Source organism: Macaca nemestrina, chromosome 14 (genome assembly GCF_043159975.1).
Source record: "Macaca nemestrina isolate mMacNem1 chromosome 14, mMacNem.hap1, whole genome shotgun sequence".
Classification (NCBI taxonomy): Eukaryota; Metazoa; Chordata; class Mammalia; order Primates; family Cercopithecidae; genus Macaca; species Macaca nemestrina.
The window spans coordinates 36186379-36204387 of NC_092138.1; the positions used below are offsets into that span (position 1 = coordinate 36186379).

Sequence of the window (18009 nt, forward strand, 5' to 3'; positions counted from 1 at the left end):
GTTAATAGTCCCTGTGATCATAAGGGATACATGTCATCACTGCAAAGAGCTTCAAATCAAGACTGTACCAATTCTGATGGCCTGCTTTCTTCCCAGAGTGCCTCACATGTGATGGAGTTGGCATATATATTAAATACATAACTAATGTAAAGAGAATGAGAGAACACCAAATAAAACAACAGTAGTACTTTGGTATCATTAAGGGGGGCAAAGTTAAAAGGGGCCACATTGCTCCAGGCTAATCAAAGAAGGTTTCCTAGATTAAGAGCCAGAACTTGGCTAGAAACTTAGAAATAAGTAGAATTTGGATAGGAAAGAGAAAGGGGAAGGCATATCAGGTGAGAAGAATGGCAGAAGTCAAGGCATAGAAGGGGAGGGCACATGACTGTCATCTGGGAGTGGATGTAGGGCAAGGTGAATTGTGACTCCATTTTTAAGCCCAAACCTTCTCTAGGAAGGACTTTGACTTTGTCCAGCCAACCCCTGGCTCTCAACCTATGTCTCATGGGGGAATTTTTTAAAAATGCAGACGGCTCAAGTCCAACCCTACATATGCTCAATTTGGTTCTCCCTGGAATGGGGCCTAGGCATGTGCATTCTGAAAGAATCCCTTAAGGATTTCGTGCAGGCTAGTGAGAACCAGGTAAAGCAATAGGAAGCCAGGAGAGGTATGTGGGTGCCTAGGGTGAGTCTGGCAGTCCTGTAGGTGCGCCTGTGGAATTGCAGCAGCGAGAGAAGCAGCTAAAGCTAGAGTCCAGGGGATTAGTAACAACAGCCTGAAATAAGAGAAGGCCCAAGGCCAGAGGGGGCAGCTTAAACCCTACTTTATTTATTTAGTTTTTAAACTGAGGCACCGGCTGGTGTTCCAGGCATGTAGCCAAACCAACCTTGGGGCATTTATTTTCTATATGTGGGAAGTCATCTCCAACCCAAATATGCTCATACAAATAACCCAGATTTACAGAACCCAGAGATCAAAAGGGAAGTGGGAATTTGATTCTGCTTACAAAGAAGCAGACCTTTATTCTGATTGCTTGTGTTGTTTGCAAAACAACTTGAGTATCATTTTTAAAAGCAAGTGTCAGTCTCCGAGGTACAGAATTGTTCTGGCTTCCAAGAAACTTTTTGTGAAGAATCATAAATGCCATACTGCTCCAGAAATAAACAGCCAGTTCCACAGAGTCCTCTGGCATGATTTGCATAGATGCGTTTTGGGGGTGCTGTTTCAGTGGGAGCCCCCCTTCCTTTAAAGAGGGGCACTGCTTTGGGGAGACTGCTCTAATTAGCAGCCGAACAAGTGTTCCTATTCAGAGTCTTGTTGGTTCAGGAGGTGGGTAGGCCAGTCTGAACAAGAACTGTAGAAAATCAACTCTGGCTCTGGTGTTTTTTGGGATAAGACAAAGGAAGGAAGCCTGTTCTCTGACTAATTATGCAGAGAGCACAGCACCACAAGCCCTAAAGGCCGAAGAGCTCTGGGAAACCACTAGAGAAGCAAATTACTGCTACTTTTCATCTTCTCCTCCGGCCCCCTCAAGAAATATATAGCAAAGTGAGATATATAGCAGGATCTCAGCAAAATGGAATAATTAGTACATGCACTGCTTTTCACTCAGAAGGGGCTATATAAATCCTGCAGGAAACCAAAGGACGCGGCCAGAACATCCATATGACTCATGGAACTTAGCTGTGTCTGGAAAAATATATCTGGCGCTTCAGTTTCTCTGATGTTAAACCCAGTCTGAGAACCCAAAGGAAGTAGTGTAATGAAGAAGAGATGAAACGATTTTTAGCTCATCTCTTTAGGAAGGTTTCTTCCACCCAGGTGATCAGCAATATTCTTTGAACCACATCTCAGATCATGAATTTATTTGTTTTTAAGCCAAGAAAGAAGTCTGCAGTCTCTGGTCCCCACCCATAGCTGACGCCCCTGCCCACCTGTACATACTCCCAGGCCTCACCTTGATATAAGCCCAGGAAATGGGCAAGATGGAACTGGAGCCCCATGGGGCCGCGCTGACGGTTCCCACAGGGCAGGCATTCTCATTCCGCTTCAGTGAAATGATGGGATGATTGGGCAAAAACGGGGCAAGATGTTTCTTCCTGTATTTTTTTTTTTAAGTGCAAATTCAGAAAATGTAAACGATTCAGTTTAATCTAATGGGAAGGTTCTGGGCCCTCCCAGGAAGCCCTGTTCTTAGCAGAGGAGCTCTGACAGTGATAGGGACCCTCCACCTGCTGGGAGGCAGATGTTCAAGAAGGATCCTTCCTTCCTTCCTCCTCTGCTGGAGGTCCACCAGCCATCAGTGTCCCAGGCCTCACCCAAGAACTGTGGTGGAGGACTTGATAGAGGCAGGCAGTCATGAAACAGTGGAGTTCCATGCCCCTCCCTCGCCCTCCCAGCCCCATTCCCTCACCCCTATACACTTTCCCAAGGTAGACAGAGGAGGGGCTGATGAGAAGATGCCCCATGGGCTGACACGAACATCATTGTCCCCACCTCCCTGACGGCCGAAGCACTGGAGCTCACACCCTTACTAGAAATCATCATCATCAAAATGAATGTCACTTTAACAGCAGTCAAACAAAACAAAACAAGAAAGAAAGAAAAGAAGAAAAAAGTAAGAAGGCCAAGCTTCCAGCAACTCTGAAAACTGGCTTCTTTAGCATATTTTGGGGAGACTGAAGCAGCTCAGGAAACAGCTGCTCTCATCATCATTTTCCCAAGATGATTTGATTTCAGTGTGAAAAGTTATCAACAGCTAAGAAACATTCCTTCAGTACTACTCTGGCTTCATCCAATTATTTCTAGTAACAAGGTTTGTTTCTTCCTTACTTATGTGTTACTTATCTTAACACTTTATATCTAATTCACTTTCAATGGAACCATTAGCTGACTTTAAAAAAGAAAAAAAAAAATGCTTGGAAATCCAAAAGTCCAAAAGGCACTTTCTAGTGCCAATATTCCAGTTACAATACATATGCTCAGGAAAAGTTCCCTATTCATTATTCTGTTAATAAACCTGCTGTCTATGTGCAACTGGAAGCTCAGTGAGGCCAGATGTAATGGTTAATAAAATCTAATTACACTTTTCTTTGGACATCCCCTAAAAGCACCCATTTCACTGCTCCTCCCCCAGACCCTACAAGTGCACTACACCCATGAGGGTATCCTCAATACATGAGGACTTTGATGGGACGAGTAGTCTATTTGGGGCCACTCCTTCATTCTGTCTCCAAAGCCATCCTGAAACCAGCAGCCCAGAACTCACACTCCGATGGGCCCCATGCCAGGACCACCTCCTCCGTGGGGAATGCAGAAGGTCTTGTGAAGATTTAGGTGCGAGACATCAGACCCAAAGTCTCCAGGGCGACAGATTCCCACCTACCACAAAGGCAAGGGCCAAAAGCAAAAGTCAAGAGCTTGGAAGCACCCTCCAGTGTGAAGGCCATGACTGGCTGGTGCTGCCTTCTCCCCTCAGGGGAAAAGCAGGCAGAGCCACATCCATGGTGTTCACAGAAATGTCCTCTATCTGGCCCAGTTCTGTAGTCACAACCTGGCATCCTATAGGCAGAGTGCTTGCGGTTGCTATGGAAACAGCGATTGACCATTTAGCCCAATTTAGATTTTAAAATATGGATTTAAATACACCGTCTCTTCCTAATTATCCACACCACAATGGAAGAGAAGTATCTGTAACACAAGAAGGAGCAGAACCTCCATGTTGTTGAAATAGGCAACTCTTCCCTGAGCAGTGCTACCTTCCCCTGCATGGTCGGCTTTGGTATGATGTATGTTACCGAATGGCCCCATTGGGCACAATGATGGCAGGGGCTGCAGGGGCACCAGAGAGGAGGCTGAACTGAGAGAGAGAAAGCAAGACTGGCAGTTTTCCTGACATGATCCAGATACCAGACACAATATCCCACTAGCCTTCCCACCACTTGGGTGTTAGGACTAGTTTTGATGGTGGCCAAAGATACAGAATTCATTTATGCTACAGAACCAACAGACAATCCCTGGATTACACTTGTGAAATGAATCAGAACCAAAGACAGAGTCTAAAATGGTAGGGGGGGAAAAAAAAAAAAGAGGCCAGGCGTGGTGGATCATGCCTGTAATCCTAGCACTTTGGGAGGCCAAGGCAGGTGGATTGCCTGAGCTCAGGAGTTCAAGACCAGCCTGGGCAACACAGTGAAACACCATCTCTACTAAAATTAAAAAAAATAAATAAAAATAAATAAAATTAGCCAGTGTGGCGGTGTGCACCTGTAGTCCCAGCTACTCAGGAGGCTGAGGCAGGAGAATTGCTTGAACCTAGGAGGTGGAGGTGGCAGTGAGCAGAGATTGTGCCACTGCACTCTAGCCTTGGTGACAGAGTGAGACTCTGTCAAATGAAAGAAAGAAAGAGACAGAGAGAGAGAAAGAGAGAAAGAAAGAGGAAAAAAGCAAACACCAATAAGAGTCACAAAAAGATTATATCACTCCTCTCCTGCAGGGCCTCCCAACAGCATTTCTTCAGAGGTTCACAATACATAGACCCTCTGTCCCCCAAGTAATCAGGATTGGGCCCTCTGAGCCCCCGTTTCACAGTGATAAAGCTGATGCCAGGATAAATGACTTTCCAAGGCCATGAGAGATCAACAACCACCAGTGGTCAGGTCACGGGTCTGAGTTCCCTCAGGCAGGAAGCCTCTCAAGAAGTCAGAATTTTTTTTTTTGCACTTATCCTTTTTCTCAGTGGGAACTAAGGGCAGGCCTCTCCAGTTCCCACCTGAGCATTCATATTTGCCCCGTCTAGGTAGACCTGTCCTCCATGTTGATGGATGAGGTCACACACGTCACTGATGTTCTCTTCAAACACCCCATTGGTGGATGGGTATGTAATCATGATGGCTGCTAGGTTCTCCTTGTGCTTATCCACCTGTGAAAGAAAAGGGGTAAAGAAGGACATGGAGGGAGGATATGTTTCTTTCTTGGCCAAATCCTTGCCTTTTATTTTAAAGGATGAAGAAAGATAAAGTCTTGGTCTTTACATTCCTGGAACTGTCTCAAAGTACAATGACAGCAATAAAAAAACCACAGCCATTACTCCCTTCATAAATCATTCCAAAGAAATAATAAGATTCTGGCTGGGTGTGGTGGCTCAAGCCCATAATCCCAGCACTTTGGGAAGCCGAGGTGGGCAGATCACCTGAGGTCAAGAGTTCGAGACCAGCCTGGCCAACATGGTGAAACTTCATCTCTACTAAAAATACAAAAATTAGCCGGGCATGGTGGCGGGTGCCTGTAATCCCAGCTACTCAGGAGGCTGAGGCAGGGACAATTGCTTGAACCGGGGAGGTGGAGGTTGCAGTGAGCCAAGATCACACCACTGAACTCCAGCTTGGGCAACAGAGCGAGACTCCAGGTCAAAAAAAAAAAAGAAATAATAAGATCTTTTCAGTCTAGGTCTCTATGGTCCAGAAGAAAAGGGCTATTCACAAGATTTTTGGATATTTTGGGCCCAATTCTCTAAGGTGGTTTTCACTTGGCTCAAGTCATCTCAATAATGATTTCAGACGTTCGTGGTTCTAGGCGTATCCATTCTCATAGTTAATCTCTCTGCTCATCTTCTCATATCCATTCCTTTCCCTTGCCTTCTGTTGAAGTTAGAATTCCCAAATTACAGCTAGATAAAAGGAGTAAGTTGTAGAGTTCTATACCACTGCAGGATGACTATCTTTAACAATATATAATTTCAAATAGTTAGAAGGAGGATATTGAACGTTCCCTCAACCTGAAGAAATGATACATGTTTGAGATAATGGATATGCTGAATACACATTTTATGTACAGAAACACCACTATGTATCCCATGACTATGTACAACTATTGTCATTTAAAAAGATAAAGAACAGAGGCCAGGCACAGTAGCTCATGCCTGTAATCTCAGCACTTTGGGAGGCCGAGGCAGGCGGATCACGAGGTCAGGAGATTGAGATCATCCTGGCCAACAACAGTGAAACCCTGGTCTCTACTAAAAATACAAAAAATTAGCTGGGCGTGGTGGCGGGAGCCTGTAGTCCCAGCTACTCAGGAGGCTGAGGCAGGAGAATCACTTGAACCCAGGAGGCTGAGGTTGCAGTGAGCCGAGATCATGCCACTGTACTCCAGCCTGGGCGACAGGGTGAGACTCCATCTCAAAACAAACAAAAAGATAAAGAAAAGGAATTGAAAAAAAAAAAAAAGAATTCCCACAAGGAGTGTTTCTGCTTAAATAAAAGTCTCCTTCATTCTTTCCTTTTACAGAAGGCAAGCATATATAAAAGTCATGTCCCTGTTTATTTTCCTGGCCAGCATATCAGAGCAAGCATGTTTGAAAACATGGGTGGCCAGGGAAGTCATGTCCTATATTACCATAATGGAGGGACTTAATACTTTCAACTACTGGTCCGGAACACTTGTTGGAAAAAATCTTTATGGGGCAATGGAAGGGTAGGGGTGGATCGAAGAGAGGTGCAGCGTTGTGGATTTTCAGCTTCCTTCAGAAGGCAACTGCACAGAGTTCCCAGTCTCCATGCCTAATAACACCACCATCAAAATCACATTGCTATTCGACTGATTTCCTTCCCTCTTAAGATGCAGCCGCCAGTCCGCTGGTGGGAAGCAGATATGGTTGCTAAGCAACTTCTTCCTGGAGGTTGGGAGGTTGAGAGTGGGGGTTGGTGGAAACCAAGCTGCATGCTGCCTGAAATTCAGCACGCTGGGGCGGGCACAGTCATGGATATTTGCAAAGTTGACATTTGTGTTACAATTCCTGACACAAAGATTAAGTGTGTGACTGCCATTTTGATTATTAAGTGGGGAAGGGGAGAAGGAGATGGAAGATTGGGCAGAAAGAGGCAGGCAGGTCCTGCAAGGAGTACTCTTACGACCACCATGAATAATTCATTCAGTTTTTTACACAAGCTGGAATTAGAGAATGTTGGTGGTGGGAAGGGCAGAGTAGACTCTGGTCAAAGGAAGAACTGCAGACTTTTCATTAGAATGCAAGAGAAGACGTTTACATAATCCATCAAGTCCCTGATCCCCACCACCGCTCCCCACCCCGGCCTCTCCCATCTACTAAGGAGAAGACAAGTACCATGGCCTTGAGGTGAACTGCATCAATATTCCCATATTTATCCACCTCCACAGGCTGAATCTTCATGCCTGCCATGTGGGCACTTGCTGGGTTGGTCCCATGTGCTGATTTCGGAATGAGGCAAACCTGCAGAATAGAAAGGAAGCAAAGAAAGAGAAAAATCATCATCAGACTGTGAATAATGAGAGAAAAGTACTACAACATGCCTGTAGCACAAATTAGAAACCACCTGTTTTTATTTAAGCTGAACACTAGTGCTTTAAAATCTGCTACAATTTAATTATTTGTCATTGCAAAACAATGTCCAAAAAAAAAGTTTCCATTTGAATCCCTAAATATTGTTGCCTAAAGATGCTCAGGAAATCAATAAACTCTTCCCTTATCCCAATACACTAAATATAGGCCTGGGCTTATTCTAACCTTGTCTCAGTTAGGATACACAGAAAGCACCTTAGAAGAACATGAGATTGGAAGTTAAACTCAAGGACTCAGTGCCCACATTACAGCTTCAGTGCTCTACTTGGCTTATCCAGGACAGATGATAATGATAGATGTAATTCCAAGGCCTCCCAGTATCAATACACCAATTATATCAATATTTATTGGATGCTTACTCTGTAATAAATTATTAGTTTCTATAAGAACCATAACATAAGCATTAAAAATGATCAACTGAGCCAGGTGCGGTGGCTCATGCATGTAATCCTAGCACTTTGGGAGGCCGATGTGCGTGGATCACCTGAGGTCAGGAGTTCGAGACCAGCCTAGCCAACATGGTGAAATCCTGTCTCTAGTAAAAATACAAAAAATAGCTGGGTGTGGTGGTAGGCATCTGTAATCCCAGTTACTCGAGAGACTGAGGCAGGAGAATTGGTTGAAACCAGGAGGTGTAGGTTGCAGTGAGCCGAGATCGCGCCATTGCACTCCAGCCTGGGCAAGAGTGAAACTCCGTTTTTTTTTTTTTTTTTTTAAAAAAAGATCAACCTGGCCGGGCATGGTGGCTCACACCTGTAATCCCAACACTTTGGGAGGCTGAAGTCAGGAGTTCAAGACCAGCCTGGCCAACATGGTGAAACGCTCTCTCTATTAAAAATACAACAATTAGCCAGGCATGGTGACGCACGCCTGTAGTCCCAGCTACTCAGGAGGCTGAGACAGGAGAATTGCTTGAACCTGGTAGGTGGAGGTTGCAGTGAGCCAAGATCATGCCATTGCACTCCAGCCTGGGCAACAGAGCGACAGTGCGTCTCAGAAATAAATAAATAAATAAATAAATAAATAAATAAATAAATGAGCAGCCGCTGCCCTGGGTTCACACAACTGACTCACTAACAATGGTGGCCTATGAATGACTGTCTAGAGTCCAGAGATGCAGCAGAAACATGGAGAAGAGGATGTGCCTTCAGGTTAAGGAAATCAAGGGAAAGTGCCTCAAGAGCTGAGCCTAAGTTAGAGCTGACAGCTGCACTGAATTTTTATGGAAGCTGGACAGTAGGTGCAATGCTAGAATTCTCAGACTCAAATCATCCTTCATTTCCTCCAAACCACCATGTGGAGGCAGGCTCTTGCAGAACTGATGATGATGTATCCCAGTGGGAAAGTAAGTCACAAGGTTTTCCCCAACAAAAAGCATCAAGGAGAAGCCATGATTACCCTGAAAATCATCCTCCTATATTGTATCCCACAGCCAATATTGCAACCCCTTTGAAGATACATGGGTTGGGCATTATTAAAAATAGGCTATGAAGTTAAATCTTAGCTTCCAGCTCTTTCCTCAAAAACAGCAAAGGAGTCTACTTAAGAAAAATACACATGTACAAAAAGAAAACGTTAGCCAAAGGCAAACATGGACTACGTTACACTCTTCTACTGTCAGGTTTGTGCCCCTTTAGAATGGCTGTTGGTCTCATACTGGTTGTGTCACATTGTCCTGAAATCGTTTTCTTGTTTGGATGCTTCCCTTTTGTAGTTAATGTTTTTCTTTAATTTCTCAGGACCCAAGCTGGAGGCACTGTCCTCTCTCACAGGTATTGTTAGTCTACAAAAGGATCGTTGGATGAAAGGATCCCTTCAGGGCAGAATATTGATAAGAAGGAGAAAGGTGAATATTAAAAATAAATATAAAATATTCATAGAAAACCAAAATGAAGAATTCATACCAGGTGAGTTCTGCTGAAACACAAACATGTAAAAAAGTCAACCACCCTCTGGTACACTGAATAACAGGCTCCCAAAGACACCCCTGTCCTAATCCTCGGAACCTGTGGGTGTTTCTTTATATGGCAAGGGGGACTTGAAGATGGGATTAGGGTAAGGAAAGATCTTGAGATGGAAAAATTATTCTGGATTTTGGGCTGGGCCCTAAATATATTCTTAAGTGTCCTCATCAGAGGGAAGCAGAGGGAGATGGGACCACAGAGGGAGCAGGAGATGTGCTGACTGAAGCAGGAAGCTCGAGCCAAGGAACGCAGGGGTCCTGCAGACGCCAGGAAAGGCAAGGAAACAGATTCTTCCCTGTCTCCCCCAGAAGGAATCAGCCCTACCAACACTTTGACTTTAGCCCAGTGAAACCTTCTGACACCTGGCCTCTGCAACTATAAGAAAATTAATGTGTGTTGTTTTAGGCCACTAAGTATGTAGATATTTATCATAGCAGCCATAAGAAACTAACACACATCCTGGTGCAAGAAGTGATGGAAAGAGAAGTCTCAGTGGCTTTGTCAAGGACTCATTTATATGTTCCTGTCAGACAGTTCTGGTTTTCTATGAGGATTTAGAGGACTTTAATTATTCTTTATAATGTTAATTTTTTCCTCAGTTTAAAATTGTAGTGTTGGCTGGGCGAAGTGGCTCAAGCCTGTAATCCCAGCACTTCGGGAGGCTGAGGCAGGCGGTTCACTTGAGGCCAGGAGTTCAAGACCAGCCTAGCCAACATGGTGAAACTCCTTCTCTACTAAAAATACAAAAATTAGCTAGGCATGGTGATACATGCCTATAGTCCCACCTACTCGGGAGGCTGAGGCATGAGAATCACTTGAACCCAGGAGGCGGAGGTTGCAGTAAGCCAAGATCATGCCACTGCACTCCAGCCTGGGCGACAGAGCGAGCCTCTGTCTTGGGGGAAAAAGAATTGTATTATTGTGAGGGATATGGAAGTAACAGGACCCAGATTTGAAGCTTTGGTTTATCCAAAGCAAGTCCAGCTTTTGGTGCATTGATGCCCATTTAGGGGGGTGCTATGTTTTCTAGACTCCCCAGGGTGCGTGGCATAGAACAGGCATAGGTCATCCTTAGACTTGCTGAATGAGCGAAGGATTAAGGAGTTCTCCTGTGCAAGGGAAACTGATGTCTTACTACTAGTAAAATCTAACAACCAAAGGCCACTACTTTGTCTCAGGCAGCTGGGAAGAAAAAAATATTCCTATACAAGTTTTGAGCTTTCTTTGGTGATGTACATATACACATAATTTGTTTCCTTTGAACAATGTTTTCCCTTTGTATAGGAAACTCAGACTCTGAACAGCAAACTTAATTGTTTTTCTTTAGAGTTTTTATTTTTTCATAAGGAGGTCTGCTGAATAAGTTAGTATTTGACTAACAAATTGAAATATTAATTATAAAGTGTTAAAGGCCATGCCTGGCACATGGTAATTGCCATATAAGTGTTTGCTAAATAAATTTGTATTCTCCCAAAGTAAACTCATAAATCAAGAAGTTAGGCATTCCATTTTGGGAACCTCTGAAATTTAACCTAAGAGAAAATGTGAAAATAACTTCAAAAAGCAGTTTGAAAGGAAAAGACCCATCAGGAGCCCAGGCACTTCTGCAGCACATGATTTCCCCACACTCCCTTTCAAAAAAGAAGGATATATTTTGCTGGATTCCATTAGAATCTATTGTGTGGGAGCAGCTGCCTCAGACATCAGTGATGTGAAAAACATCTTCCCTGATTAGTGAATACTAAATCATTTTCTTCTCTAGCTAAGAAAGTTGGCTTTAAATTAAAAAAAAATTTTTTTGAGAGGGAGTCTCACTCTGTTGCCCAGGCTAGAGTGCCGTGGCGCAATCTCAGCTCACAGCAACCTCTGCCTCCTGGATTCAAGTGATTCTCCTGCCTCAGCCTCCCCAGTAGCTAGGATTACAGGCATGCACCACCATGCCTGGCTAATTTTTGTGTTTTTAGCAGAGACAGGGTTTCGCTATGTTGGCCAGGCTGATCTTGAACTCCTGACCTTATGTGATCTGCCCGTCTCAGCCTCTCAATGTGCTGGGATTACAGGCATGAGCTACCATGCCCGAGCTAATTAAAATTTCTGATCCAGAAGGATGCCAACATTTCCAGGGTTATGAGCTTTGTATTTCTACCAGCTCAGTGGCTGGGGGGCTTCCCTGCCTCTCCCTTTCCCCCTCTCCCTGAAGCACAGCACCCAGCCCCTCTCCCCACTGCAGAATGAAATGGCCTCTCATGACACTCGGTGACGGCAGGATGGGCAATGGGGCCAGGAGAAACATCACACACAGTGGGTGGAGAAGGGAAGGAGGACAGGAAGACACAAAGAGAGGGAACAGGAACCAGAAAGAATCCACAAGTCACGGAAGAACCCCGTCCAGGCCAAACCCAAAGGCCCTTCATTCTTTCTCCTTGGCCTTTCCAGTTTGGTCCCCAGCTGCTGGACATTCACAGCTACTTCCTGGTGTCAGACTGGGGAATCTGGGAAATGGCGAGGGGTGGGAAGCATCACTGCGTGGAAAGAATCTGGATTTTAGCTGGCCCTTTGCCATTAGCTAGTCACCTGCCTTCTCCAAACACCGCTTTCTGCAGCCTGTCCGCTAAGCAGTGGAGGAGTGGGGTGGAGATGTCACACAGGACAGGCTTCCCCTTTCCAGCATCCCCAGGTTCCTGGGCACCTCGAGGTGAAAGATGCTAATGAAGAGGAACTCCAGGGACGACCTTGGCACATGGAAGCCATGAGGGAAAAACAGACAAGAGAAAATCTTGCATTGTTTTACTGGCTGGACACCCGGAGCTCCAAAGTTTCCTTTCTGATTCAGTGACAGTGCCGAGACTCTCAGGTCCCAAGAGCAACTATAGTTCTAAACAAATCATTCTTTAGAAAGCTGAGAATTCAGAACCACAAATGAATAAACTGTGGGGGAATTTCAGGGTCTGTGTCTGTCTGGTTGGCCACTTCACTTCTCTCTGGACTGGCAAGCAGTCCTTGACCATGACCAGGGTTTAATCATTTATTCAATTCTTAAATGGTCTGTTTTTCAAAGATCTTTAGACATGAATTCTAGGGACAGGTGCAGAGGGTCATGCCTGTAATCCTGGTCTCCCTAGCACTGTGGGAGGCTTCCTTGAGCCCATGAGTTCAAGGCTGCAGGGAGCTCGAAAAAAAAGGGCCAGGCACAGTGGCTCACGCCTATAATCCCAGCACTTTGGGAGGTCGAGGCAGGTGGAACACCCAAGGTCAGGAGTTCGAGACTAGCCTGACCAACATGGTGAAACCCTGTTTCTACTAAAAATACAAAAATTAGCCGGGCATGTTGGCATGTGCCTGTAATCCCAGTTACTCAGGAGGCTGAGGCAGGAGAATCGCTTGAACCCAGGAGGCAGAGATTGCAGTGAGCCAAGATTGGGCCATTGCACTCCAGCCTGGGGGACAGGGCGAGACTCTGTCTAAAAAAAATTCTATTCCCCAATCAAGATGAAGGCCTGAAAAGACACACCTGTGGAATCAGGATGACCTACGCAAGGGAAGGAGGGAAAAAATGTTGCTTCTTTTCCCCTGTTATGAAAGGGAAGTGAAACACTTTCAGCATTCTTTATTGCCAGTTCCAGACAACTAGCCATAAGTAACCTTCCAGTGGTAATAAAACCAGAAATGGGCTAAGACCGGGCCACTACCACTCCACCCTGCTTACTTAGGCAGCCAGCACTACCCTACATACTTTGTCTCTAACTCGCTGGTACCAGTAGATGCTTTTGCCCTGCTCTCAGCTCCTAGGCGATGCTCCTACCAAGGACTCCCACTCGACAGCTCAGTAGAAACTCTAGCATAGTACTGGCCATCAAAATGAAGGAACCAGGAACACAGGCCTCCTCTGGCACAAGCTGAGGCCTAAGTTAGGTCACTGCTATAGGCACTGCCCCAGGGGGGTGAGTGGTGCCCATTAGTACCTGCTGGTCCCCAGAGTGATCCCCAAGAGGCGGTTGGGATCCTGGAGACCAGGTTCTCATATCCAAAGCAAACAATGAAGCAGGACTGTGAACTCTGCTTTATGCCTTTTTAGGTGCTTGAAGTTGAGAATCATCTAATGGAGAATTTATTTATTCAACAAATATTTTTTGAGCATACGTATGACCAGAACTGGGCTTCAGCACAACAGGGGTTACTGAAGAAATAAAAGCGTGGTCTCTGCCCTTCATCCAGGCCCAGGGCCGGGGCTGAGCCAAGGAGAGGATGCTTGCAATGGCAACATTCCTGCCCTCTTCCTCCCTCTGCTCCCTAGAGAGCAGTTCCACAGCCAACTGGCTGACGTTTGCATTCTGGGTTGGAGCAAAAGTCTTTTATCTCTGAATGTTTTCCCTCAAAATGGTCAAGTGGGATGTCTTGGAAGCAAGGATCATAATGGCTAGTTCACAGAAGTTTGTTTCTTGACTATATGCTCCCTCATCTGCTTCCAAGAAGGCTTGGAGGGAGTGTCCCACAAAGGAACCCTGAGAGCTAGGACTTCTGTGCCCCATGGTGAGCAAGCGCCACCTTCTGCCATACTCACCGTTCTGTGCCCCTCTCCTTTCTGGTCTAAGTAGGCTCGGATAGTGGCCAGTCCAGCATATTCTCCCTGGGCTCCGCTTGCAAAGATAAAAAGAAAAAGATCACAGTTAGGTCTTCTGGCTTTCATTTACTCATTCAGTATTTACTGGGCCCTGGCCAGGGCTTCACTAGCATGTGACACGTGGTCACTGTCAGACACTGAGAGAAGCTCATCAAGGAGCTCTGCCGGAGTCAAAAGGTCTTGAACAATCAAAACAATCAAAGCAACAGCATCCAGTTTGTGCACTATAGCTCAACCACTCCTACCCAGGAGTGGAGCTTTCTATACCCTTGCTCAGGATCACGCATTGAAAATAGCCTTTTGTTATTATGAAAAATTTCAAAACTATACCAAAATACAGAGGAGAACAAAAGGAACCACCATGTGTGTGTCAGCCAGCTGTAACAATTTGGTTTATGGTCAATCTTGTTTCCAATTATATTCCTCCCTAACCACTTTCATGCTGAACTATATTTTGAAGCAAACTTCAAACATCCTACCATCAGTTCAAATGTCAATATGCAGCCTTCAAAGATAAGTATTGTTTTTAAAAATATAACTACAGGCTGGGTGCAGTGGCTCATGTCTGTAATCCTAGCACTTTGGGAAGCCGATGTGCGCAGATTATTTGAGCTCAGGAGTTCAAGACCAGCCTGGGCAACATGGCGGAACAGTGTCTCCACTAAAAGAACAAAAAATTAGCCTGGTGCGGTAGCATGCATCTGTAGTACCAGCTACTGGGGAGGCTGACATGGAAGGATCACTTGAGTCTGTGAGGTGGAGATTGCAATAAGCCGAGATGGCGCCACTGCACTTCAACCTGGGTAACAGAGTGAGATCCCATCTCAAAAAAATAAATAAATAACTACAAACACAGTGGTCACACCTAAAACAATGAACTTCAATTTTTTCCTTTTTTTCCCCTTTTCTTTCCCCCTTTAAATGGGTAATGTGTCAACATTTTAACAAGGTTCGAGGAAGGCACATCTCATACATGAGCATGAAAACCAATCATCACTCTTTATAATTTCTTAGTATCACCAAATATTGAGTCAAGTGCCTGATTAGCCCCAAAAGAATGAGGCACTTTTAATGTGACACCATTCCTGGCAGTCTCAAAGTCAGATCTCCCAGGCCTTGGATGCAGATGGTTGTTAGGGGCTGGCCATCCTCATCTCAACGGTCCTGGAAGGCGCCACTTTCAGGGCATATGCAATGACTAACATTCCGGTGAGCAATGCTGACTCAATCGTAGACTGTTATTTAATGTTCCCAGTACCCCGTGCAGAAAGGGAAGGGAAATGAGTAATAGATGTATCAGTCCCATTCAAAATGTGTATGTCTGCAGAAGCTGAAGGAAAAAATTAAATACTAAAAAAAGAAACAAAAATTTAAACTTTAAACAAATGAAAATTTAAAAATAAAATAACTTTTTAAAATGTTACCCACAGGAAATAGGTGAGAATTTTAAAAAATGTGTATGTTCTCCATGCCATCACCCCCATTTTGCACACAAAGAAACTGAGGTCAGAGTGCTACATGCCAAATGGCCAACAATGACAGATGAAGGCTTGGGTATGGAGTCAGCCTGCCTCCCAGAGCTACGGGCTCCCTTTGCTAGCAGTGCTGCTCTTCTGAGCACACTGTACTCTCCAAGGACAGAAAGTTGTGGGAGCAAATGCTGATTTTCTTTCACAGCAGAATTCTTATCTGATTGATAGAACTGGGGGGTTTAGCTAAAAGCAAAAAAAGAAAGAAAGAAAGAAAGAAAGAAAGAAAGAAAGAAAGAAAGAAAGAAAGAAAGAAAGAAAGAAAGAAAGAAAGAAAGAAGGGAGGGAGGGAGGGAGGGAGGGAGGGAGGGAGGGAGGGAGGAAGGAGAAAGAAAGAAAGAAAGAAAGAAAGAAAGAAAGAAAGAAAGAAAGAAAGAAAGAAAGAAAGAAAGAAAGAAAGAGAAAGAAAGAAAGAAGGAAGGAAGGAAAGAGAGAGAGAGAGAGAGAAAGAAAGAAAGAAAGAAAGAAAGAAAGAAAGAAAGAAAGAAAGAAAGAAAGAAAGCAAGCCAGCCTGTCTTACAAGACCTGAGTCACCCTGTTCCTCGTCACCCGCACTGAGTCAGCTGTAGCTCTCTCTGCTCTCTTCCAAGAAGAAAGGCAAAGACTGCTCTTCTGTTTTCCTGGCTTCTGAAAAACAAGTCCTAGCCTATTTGAGGTTTCTTTATTTTGAGAACAAGAAAATGAATATGCTGTGCTTCAGGAAACCACTCACATCACTGGTAACTTCATCTCCCTGTGCCTATGTGCCTGAGAGATGTGTAAAATGGGGATAGTAATGGTACCCATCGCACAGGGTAGAGGTGATGAGTAGTGAGATCATTGATGTCAAATGCTTCTCAGCCAAATCCTGCCCATTCTTCAACTGGCTACAACTCTCTGCCAAGCCTTCCCCAAAGCCACCAATCCAGCTCTTTGTCACTTCCTCAGAGAGGCCTTCCCTGAAGGCAAGAATCTTGTCAACCTTGTTCACAACTGTATTCTCTATTCCAAGAACACTGACATAAAGAATATTTGATAGATTTATTAAAGAAATAATCCTCTACCTCGTCCAAATTCTCATAGCATTTTACTCTACAATCTTATCTGACATTACCATCATATACATGTAGTGGACATAGAAAATTATTACCAATTTCACATTTACTTTGTGTGCCTGTCTTATCTCAATTAGAGCATAAGGTCTGAAAGTAGGGTCTAATTCTCAGAGTTCTGTATATTCTCCAACAGGGAATATATAGAACGGTACTCTGCATGTAGTAGTTCTACAATAAGTATTTAGTAAATATTTTAAAAATTGAATTCCTCCAGCACAGGCAATCAATATGAATGTCATCCTTTCCCCTACAGTAAGGAACCTCAAGAAAAACATTTTATATTTATCCCTATGTTTTTCTTATGAATTCTGTTCATCTGACTTTCTTGAAAGGCCAATCAAGGTGTAGACTAGGAATGAAGGAAGACGCAGATTATTGGCTGAGCCAGTAGTGTAGGAGAAAGGCAACATGCTAAAGACTTGATCAGAAATGCTGGATTTTTCTCTCTCTCTCTGGCCTTAAACATCTATAAAATCAGCTATGTTTCAAAAACTCAAAAAGTGCAGGTGATATATTCAAATGTGACACAAGGATTACTACTGGGGGATTATTAAAACAAATTGTTAGTGCCACCTGTTGGTAGAAAAGTATTATGAAAAAATAATTGCTTTTCTACATAACCCAGACTAAGCAACCAACAACAAACTATTACATACGGAGGAGAGGCTAGGTCAGTGCTTTTCCGACATCTGTTTAAAATGAAGTAGTGAATGGTCTAGAGCTGCAGGGCTGGCCAGTGGACGGGGAGCCTCAGAAACACCAAGTTTATGTGAACACAGCTTGAACTGTCTTAGAAAAACAAGGCCCTCCGGGCTGGCGCATGGTGGCTCAAACCTGTAATCCCAACACTTTGGGAGGCCAAGGCAGGTGGATCACCTGAGGTCAGGAGTTCGAGACCAGCCTGGCCAACATGGTAAAACCCCGTTTCTACTAAAAACACAAACAATTAGCTGGGCATGGTGGTGCATGCCTGTAATCCCAGCTACTTGGGAGGCTGAGGTGGGAGAATCGCTTGAACCTGGGAGGCAGAGGTTGCAGTGAGCCGACACCACGCCACTGCACTCCAGCCTGGGCCACAGGGTGAGACTTCACCTCAAGAAAAAAAAGAAGACAAGAAAAACAACAGGACGCTCCAGTGCATGGCATTCACTCAGGTTGATGAAGGAGCTGCTGTTTAATGCAGAACAGGAAAATTGAGCAGACAACTTCTTCCAAAACTCAGATTCATTCTACAAAGAATCCACCAGAAATTCAATAGACTAGAAAAAGTAGAACAACTGAATAACAGGTATTAAGAACTCACAAGGTGAAAACAGTTGGAGTTGATGGAATTCAACACTATTGTGATGACTATAACCTAGGCCCTTTCAGTATCAGTGTTTCATCATAGGTGTGCAAGTTCAGGAGAAATACTCAATGTAA

General features: G+C 44.4%; 1 protein-coding gene and 1 non-coding gene across 2 annotated transcripts in view; both read right to left on the reverse strand.

Annotated features, from left to right (window-relative positions):
• Positions 1-18009, reverse strand: part of LOC105489143 (glycine decarboxylase) — a 116340-nt gene that overhangs the window by 20170 nt on the left and 78161 nt on the right. The window contains exons 16-20 of the mRNA XM_011753833.2: positions 13905-13980; positions 7125-7250; positions 4773-4922; positions 3270-3382; positions 1959-2100 (exon numbers count right to left, since the gene is read on the reverse strand). Coding sequence (XP_011752135.2) covers positions 1959-2100; positions 3270-3382; positions 4773-4922; positions 7125-7250; positions 13905-13980 — 607 coding nt within the window. The remainder of the gene's footprint in view (positions 1-1958; positions 2101-3269; positions 3383-4772; positions 4923-7124; positions 7251-13904; positions 13981-18009) is intronic.
• On the reverse strand, positions 14880-14981 carry LOC112427941 (small nucleolar RNA U13). Its single transcript, XR_003019721.1, has one exon. It is a non-coding gene; the product is annotated as a small nucleolar RNA U13 (small nucleolar RNA).